Source organism: Wasmannia auropunctata, unplaced genomic scaffold, assembly GCF_000956235.1.
Source record: "Wasmannia auropunctata unplaced genomic scaffold, wasmannia.A_1.0 LD280250.1, whole genome shotgun sequence".
NCBI classification, from domain to species: Eukaryota; Metazoa; Arthropoda; class Insecta; order Hymenoptera; family Formicidae; genus Wasmannia; species Wasmannia auropunctata.
This window is the reverse complement of record NW_012082640.1, coordinates 12,296-21,041: the sequence shown is the minus strand read 5'-3', so window position 1 is coordinate 21,041 and position 8,746 is coordinate 12,296. Positions and strand designations below refer to the sequence as shown.

The 8,746-nt window shown below is 26.9% G+C and overlaps 1 protein-coding gene across 1 annotated transcript; it reads right to left on the bottom strand.

Annotated features, from left to right (window-relative positions):
* Positions 1-210: 210 nt before the first annotated feature.
* On the bottom strand, positions 211-2,804 carry LOC105461701 (ATP-citrate synthase-like). Its single transcript, XM_011708211.1, has 4 exons — positions 2,698-2,804; positions 1,852-2,206; positions 614-807; positions 211-526 (listed from the first exon to the last, which is right to left on the bottom strand). The coding sequence occupies exons 2-4, from the start codon at positions 2,191-2,193 to the stop codon at positions 211-213; spliced, it is 852 nt and encodes a 283-aa protein (XP_011706513.1). The 5' UTR covers positions 2,194-2,206; positions 2,698-2,804.
* Between the last annotated feature and the right edge of the window lie 5,942 nt (positions 2,805-8,746).

The following is an 8,746-nucleotide window of genomic DNA, read 5'->3' as shown; positions in this document are numbered from 1 at the left end:
GATTCGTCTTATTATTTTGTGAGCTCCATGTGACCTTGAAAAATCAATTTTTTTAATGAAATTGATTTTATCATTATTTGTCTCGCTTTATGTCCTACAATTTTTGTCTGAAACATTTTCTCGTATCTTGCGTATTTTTCGAAATATGGCCTAAGGCAATTAAAATGGGACCCTTTATATGATTATTATTATTATATATAATTATGTCTACTAACCACCGCCAGCAACCATAGTCCATATGCGACCATCCGGATTAAGAATTGTCAACTTTAAACTGGCGCCAGATTTAGCATCTAAATCAGCTATATAAGCTTCTTCTGGATAAGCATCTCTTCCAAACGGTGGCGGATAATCGATTTCTCCCCAATCTGGTTTACATATGAAATCTGCCGTAGTGTCTAATTTTGCCGCAAGGTCGAGAATATAAATTGCAGTATTCGTAATCACTAGTGGATTGATTTCCAAGTACGTAAAATATAAATTAACGTAGAGCTTATAAAGAGATTCTATAAATTCAGCAATCACCCTAAAATAAAATAAAAAATATAAAGAAAGTTATAACATCTATAAAAATAATAATAATAATAATTAAATGATAAAATATTATTATTACGCCTTTTTATCGTCCATCACATTTGTCAAAAGTTTATCAATCAATATAGATTGATCAGGCATCTTTCCACCAATCGGTATATCTAATTTTAAAGCTTTAGCATCGACATCTCCGATATCAATACCTCCCTGGTGATGAAATAATATCGTATCAGCTTTACGATGAGAATAGATACAAACATAAGCTTCTTCTGCCTGTAAATGTGAACATAAATTACATATATTTAGTCTATAGTAATCATATATTGTTACATCTTGTAAACATTGATTTCTTGATTCCTCAAAATAAGCACCTGTAAAATATTTAATATGCTACATGTAATGCAATTAACAAGTTTAAAGATTGATTCTATTACGTAAATATTACGAGCGTTATTTATTTGAAATTTATTTAAAATTTGTATTATAATTGTCAATCTTTATACAATTTGCATGATCCATTAATATAACTTAAGTTGTTTTCATACAATATTTAAAAATTTTTTTGCTTGTTGCCTGAGAAATGAATCGTACTGTTAAAATTTTACATTAAATTTAATCATACCAAAACGCATCAAATATTGATAAAAGAGCCCAAACAGGCCATGGCCATCAAAAGTGAGATAGATAAAGTTGAAGGTCAAAAGAATATCGATTGGGTTTTTTGATTGGAAAGGCTTAGGCTGCGTTCTGTTTTAACGCTCACGCGCTGTAAGCATGATTCTTGTTTAACATTTGATAAACAAGGATAACGCTGTAAGAGCCAAAAACATGAATACGGAATGCAGTCTTAGTCATCATAAATATGCACTGGAGAATCAAATGATAAATTTTATTTAAAAGTAATAAAACTTCTTGAATTGCATTATTTGAATTTACAATTAGCAAACTCCGATGATTTTTTAATGCATGATATGTGCTTACATATACACTCTTCAACTGTTAAATATACTTATCAATAGATGATTTTTTGCACTATTTTTTCATTTAATTCGTCATTATTAGCTTTACTATTTTCTATAAAATATAAAAAAATCGCTTAGATCATTTTTTGATAATGTAAAAAATATTGAAAGATTTACAAGAAATTTAACATCTTTTATTGTAGTCAAGTCATTTTTATATAGCGTGTTATATATCATTATATATATATTATGAATATTATATTACATTCATCGATAGATAAAGTGATGATACTAAATTATATAAATAAAATCTTTTTAAACACTATGTCTACAATAATGTGCAAAAAAATCTTACCGGTTTGTGCGGCACAAACGGTTCAATTATAAATGTTTTTAATTTTCCAATTGTCTTGCCAATGCGTTGTTCTTTATTCATGTGCTGCTGAATCCAATTTTGTACTGTAACTAAATCTGCATTTACTTTAATTAATCCGAGTTTTCCTCGTCGCTTGATTAATTGATCCGGTTTAACAACTAATCTTTCCGTTTTGAGCCATGAATGTTCGTTGATAATATCAATCCAATTTGTATTTTCCGTAATAGATATAAATCTACATTTTGCTGCCTTCGTTCCAACAGGAAGTTTACGGTTGATCAAATCTTTCCCAGTTGCTTCTCGAATTGCCTTTGCTGCCATTGTTTAGAAATTTCTGTCAACAAATCAATAAATAAATCAAATTTAGATTTTTACATAATATCATTCGTCCCGTTTTAATTTCTGTGAAAGAATTTAATTATTGATAAAATTATTTAATTTGTAACCTAAACTTAAATAATGTAAATATTGTAAATTTTAATGCAACAATTATTTAAAAAATGATCTAAATAATACTTAAATTATAATATCTTTTTTAGTCGTGTAACTATATTAAATATATTATATTATTAATTAATAATTATTAATGAGATTAATAGTTTTTTAACGATATAAATATTTTTACTGTTTGTAAAAATTAAAAGAAAAATATGTCATAAAATTAATACGAAGAAATATTTGTATTTTATAAAAGTCTATATTATACAAACTGATGAAAAATAATAATGGCAGGGTTTCGAACAAGTGATTTTAATATAACATTATTTATCGTCATTTTCGGCGTTAAAATTTTGAATATAAATGAATATTAATACATTCGTATACCTCTGAATATATTTAAATTGATGTGGATGTCACAGTTCTTGCTGTCACTTGCGGCAGCTAACTGAACGTCCAATGTGACACCACAGCAATATGTAACATCGTAATCACGTCTCCAACGATATCGCGAGATATCGTATGATTCTACGAAGACATTTTTATGCAATATTCCTTTTTATCTCTTCCTCACTCTATTTCACATACATATATGTATATATGTATGTATCAATTAATACACATACACACTACGTACGAAATAACACATATAATACGTAATAAGAAATATGTATGATATAAAAAAAAAATGTGCCGACAATACCATGCTTTCCATGTCTCGTTATAAAGAATTATCAATTATATTGTATCATTAAAGAGGGTAACTGTTCAGAATAGCTTGCAATAAACAATTTCAAAGATAAAACAATGCATAAATATTTAATAAAAAATTATATATATTAAAAGATACATAAGAATTACAAATATTCAAAGATTGGGCTAAACTTCATGAGCATATAGAACAATCTATATGGAACAATTTTTGTATATATATCCATGTCTGCTTCGATTATCTTGTGGCACTACAATCGATTTAAGTATTTTATTATTAATTAGAAAGTTCCAGTACGGTCAAAGTGGATCTTGATGCTTAATAATATTTATGTAAGTCTTACAATTTCCAACTCATGCAAAACTGTGCGCCGAATATTGATCGTCTTGAAACACTCTAAACTGAATCCGGAATATTGAACACATAATATCAATTAAATCGGTAAGTATTTTAATAATTCGATGCTAATGAGCATCTTTTAAATCTTGTAATATAATTTATATTACCTCAACCAGGATTTGAACCTGGACCTTCCTACTTTCCGGGCGACTGTCTTTCCGTTCGAAACTACTTTTCGCAATAAATTATTTTACATCAAATTACATGTTCCAGATTCAGTTTAGAACTGTATTTTCGTTGAGTACGTTTCGATCTCCTTCAGGCTTTCTTCAGCAATTGAATAATTAATAAAATATTACTCCATATAAATCTAAATAAATAATAAATAATTTCGCTAATTAATGTTAATATAGTCCGCAGCGTGAAAAAAAATTTAAGTACGTCATATCAATAAATTACTCCGCAACATTAATATATTCCGCAATGTGTGAGATGGGCCTCCAATTTCAAAATTAAAAACAGACGTCATCCGTATTAATGATGATGTTCAAAAATTTTCTATATATAATAATATATAAAATTCACGAAGCATATATACCACTAACTGGAACAAGTCAATTTGTACATAATAATAATGAAGGATAATAACAAAAGTTAATAGCGATGCTCGTAAAATGCGTTAAAAGATACGAACTCCACTTCTATTGTCGCGTCTAGAACGTTGTCGATTTTGTTTAATGTGTATGTCCGTGTTATGATAAAATCAAAAATATAAATATAAAATTAAGACAGCAATGTTATGAAGGACCAAGCGTAATAAATCACTAACATTATTTCAATTTCATTAAAATAGAGCTGGAATACACATAATGCAGGAATTTTGTGTTAGATTGCAAATTAAAACTTTCCTTTAACTTTAATTTTTTTTGTTTTTATTACAAATTTGTAGCTCTGACGCATTTGTTTATGTCTAATTCAATCCCGTACAAGCATTTTCAATTCCGTTCAGTTATTTCGGAGTTATCGCTACGACTGCAATGTGTCGATGTGTTCCAGCATCGCCTCAATGACTGTGGGTGAGTTATCTTTAATTTTCAGACTTTTTTTACATTTTTCCTTCTACTCGTTACATTATTCTAGTTCTAAAAAGCGTAACAATAATACTTGCATTCCACTTATCAGTTAGGCTAAGGGGTTTAGATAGTGTGCATTAATTGCGTATATAACGTACTCAAGTTTAAAAAAATTTGTTGTAATGAACTGATTTACTGTTTTATATTTAAATTCTTATTACTTATACACTGTTAATTTTGCTGAAGAGGTTCAATGAGGATAACTACAATATAAGTTCAATTTTTTAAATTATACTTGATTTTATTAAATATTTTTATTATGTAATTGATATATTTTTTATTAATCTGCGCATTACTTACTGCGCCAACTTTAAGCCCAATTTTTTAAATTACACTTGATTTTATTACATATTTTTATTATGTAATTGCTATACCTTTATTAATCTGCGCATTACTTATCGCGCCAACTCTTTTAACATTTTCTCTAATTATTTGATTTAATCATCAGAAGTTCTAGTGATTTATAATTCGTTTAAAAATGTTATTATTGCAATGCGTTTTTATATTATAATATAAATATAAATCAAAATACAATAATATATTATGTAACATATATGAGCTTTTAATTATCGATTTATACGTTAGACCGTTTTTACTTAAAAGAAGCGTATATGTACATACAAGGAAATTATGAATAAGAAAGCAAATTACGAATATCCAAAAAATAGTTAAATATTCAAGCTCTGAAACTCTGAAATTCTTCTGTATATTAACCAATAGCGTTATTCTGTGAAACGATAAAAAAATTATGGGATACCTATTTAAATCTATGTAGCGATTATTATCTTTTGTATAGCAATCGTGGCGCAGAGAGTTGTGCGTTTACTTTCAGTGTCAAAGATTCGAGTTCAAATCCGACTAGAAACAGCGAATTTTTATTTCGATTGCTACTTCTCGGAAGGTAGCGGCAATCCGCTAAGAGTACACATTTTGCCGCGCAAACAACTTTAAATATTAGGCTGGTTCTGTTTGAAACAGGCGCGGCGTTAAAACTGTAGATTCCGTATATCTGTGTAAATTGTTAGCGTACAGAAATATGATGAGGGGTCACCACGGTTCTGACAAGAGGCAAAGAACTCGAAAGAATTCAAATCTATGACAAGAAAAAGTAGCTAAGTCGTATGTTACGTGATTGGTAAAGTATAAAATTCGTTCCAAACAATAAAATTTAAAAAATATTAAATTACAAACACAAACAAATAGAGCACAAATTTATTAGTGATAATTAAAAACTTCAAAATGAGAAATAAGATGACTCACAGTAATTCATTAGCTTAAAAATACAAAATACATATTTGCCAAATCTACTCCGAATTACAAGGAATATTAATTCTTTATCTTCACCACATATAGGCAGGGAGATAGATAGGCACGCATGTATACACACAATCAATCTTATATTTTTTAATTATAATTATAATAAATTTATAATTCATTCATTTTATATATATTGCAGTCCTATACTGTATTTTTTTACAAAATTGTAAGTAAAAAATATCACTGTAAAATATCTTATTCAGAATTGGGAAGTGACGCATAACTTATTACCGTTTTCGTTATTTTTTTCTATCTGTAATGGTAACATCGTTACATTTTTATATTAATAGTAACGAATTTACCATTACTTTTATCGTTACTTATTTTTAAACTTTTATTTTCTTATTTTATATATAATATATTTTTAATTTATTAATCTGAATCGATCATGATTTCAAACAACTAAGATGAGAAGCCGCCAACATGGTACAAAACGGACCTTGATACTTAAAATGATAATTAATTCGAGAGGTTAGTTACTCATGAATAAGGTGCTTGACTGATTTTTAATTTTTTGTAATTTTATGCAATTTCAACGTGATTTTAAAATAATTTTAATTTTGTATAAATTTGAAATAATTTCAAATGATTTCGTATGATTTCAAATTTATCAAAATATTTCATAATAAATTCGGGATTTCATAATAAAACAAACTATTTTTTAAATGAGCAAATTATTACACAATGATTTTTTAAGCAATAACTTATATTCAATATTTTATAATAAATTACCTCTTATTGATATCTAATGATATTTTTTTCAATAGGCCACATAATAGTTCGGATTGAACTCATTAAAAGGATTGAAAGTAAATTTCAAATGTATAACATGCGCATTACATTAAATTTAATCATATTACAGTTGAAATATATTACAAATTACTTTTTAAACACACAACATTACAAACAATTTAAGAAAGTTTAAAATTACAAATTTACAAATATTTTTGTATTTGTTTAAATACTACTTGGTCTAAAATGAGATTTATATCGATGATAACAGGTCATAACATTGTTAATACATATTGAGTAATATTAATATATCCATGGATATCCATTGGAATGGAAATTAAAATACCATCTGTTTTTGTTTTATACCAATGGTAGAGCACTCCTACATCTCTTGCATTATTTTTTTACTTTTACAAAACTGCTAGAAAACTGTGTTCTTCCAACTGTTGCCTTCTAAATATGCAAAACTTAGAATCATCCCAATATAGCATTTTAGACAATTTCAAATAATTTCAAGTGATATTTAACTACATGATTTCAATTTGATTTCTTAAAGATTTGATAAAATCTTTCAACTGAATTTTGATTTAACTTGATTTCAATGATGGATGCTTCAACTGATTTCGTAACTGAGTAATCTCTTGTTATTAATATTTTAATATGTGAATTTTACAATTTTCAGTAAAAATAAATTGCGCGCCGCATAATTGTCGGTCGTTAAAACGCAGTTCTAAACTGATTATGAATGACATATAAATCATAATTAAATTACCAAAGCAATTTAATAATTCGATGCTAATAAACATCCTTTACTTAAATTGAGAATTGTAGAATTGTAGAATTGTAGAATTGAGAGTCACAAAAAAATATTATTAAGCACCAAGATTCGCTTTGTATCGTGTTGGCGTTTTCGCACCTAATTTTTGATTTATTTAAAAAAAAATATTTTGAAAAATATTCTATATCTCTTTGATATAACATTCCGAGTCACTACCAGTATTAAAAGTCTATAATTCACATTACATACATACTACGGATTTTCAGTACTATAGTAAATATTTGGATGCATTCTTAATAAGGTTTGTAAACAGTGAATTTAATCTATCTTTTTATAAAAATTAGTAATGTAAAAAAACTTTCTCTATAAGCAGACTAGTTTAGAATTTCAAATTTTAATATTTATTATTACATTTAATAATATAAAATTAATAATATTAAATAATATAAACTGTAATTAAACTTATTTTAATATTACGAAAAAGTAACGAATCGTAAATAACGAAAATGCATGCCTTTTTAAAATCAGTAACGAGTAACGATAACAAATTACTTTTTACAAAAATAACAGTAATAATAACATATTACTTTTTTAAAGTAACGTTTTCCAATCCTACTCATTGTTATGCAATACAGTATCGTTTATGCACGAGGTTAATTATTAAATAATACGAGAAAGGCATTATTGTGTTGGCCGAGGCTAGTTATTGGAGCTAGATATTTATTAAAAGTTTATTATTATAATTATTATTGACATCAAATGTATTTGCTCTTTAAATTCTTCAAATAATTAATAAATTTTATAAATCTCATTTAAAAAATAAGTTTTTAGGTAAATGTCAATTTTATTTACTTTTGGTGAAAAATAATAGAATTTAAACAAAAAACAACTTCAGAAATTAATTTTATCCCTTCAGGTTAAATTCGAACAACAAAGAAATTACCATAACTTATTACAAATATAATATTAAAACTTCCTCTATGCAGTGCCAAAGTTTCAAAATTTTTCGAATTTCTGAATTTGGAATGTTATTTTGTAAGCAGTTCATATATAGATACTTTATCTGTCTTGTCGCGCGTATAGTCGTAAGAGAAAAGTAAAAGTTGATGAGAATTCTAGTAAAAGTTAAGATTCCTGCCTATAGTACCGCGGTCATATTGGAATCGTGACAGCATAAGCGAGAAATGACAAAAAGTTTGTTGCATGCTATTTTTAAATAAAGAAAATTTGAATATAACAAAATAGAATCGGTTTAAAAAAACTTGTAAAAATGGACAAAAATTATTCTTTTCCCTCCTAACAGTCAGTAAATAGTCGTAGAAGGCACGTAAAGTGAAGCCTATTCTGGCAAGAAAATTCACGGTTTGACAGCTGCTGAAAAGAGTGAAAAATATGCTTTTATGTATCAAATTCAATAATAACTTT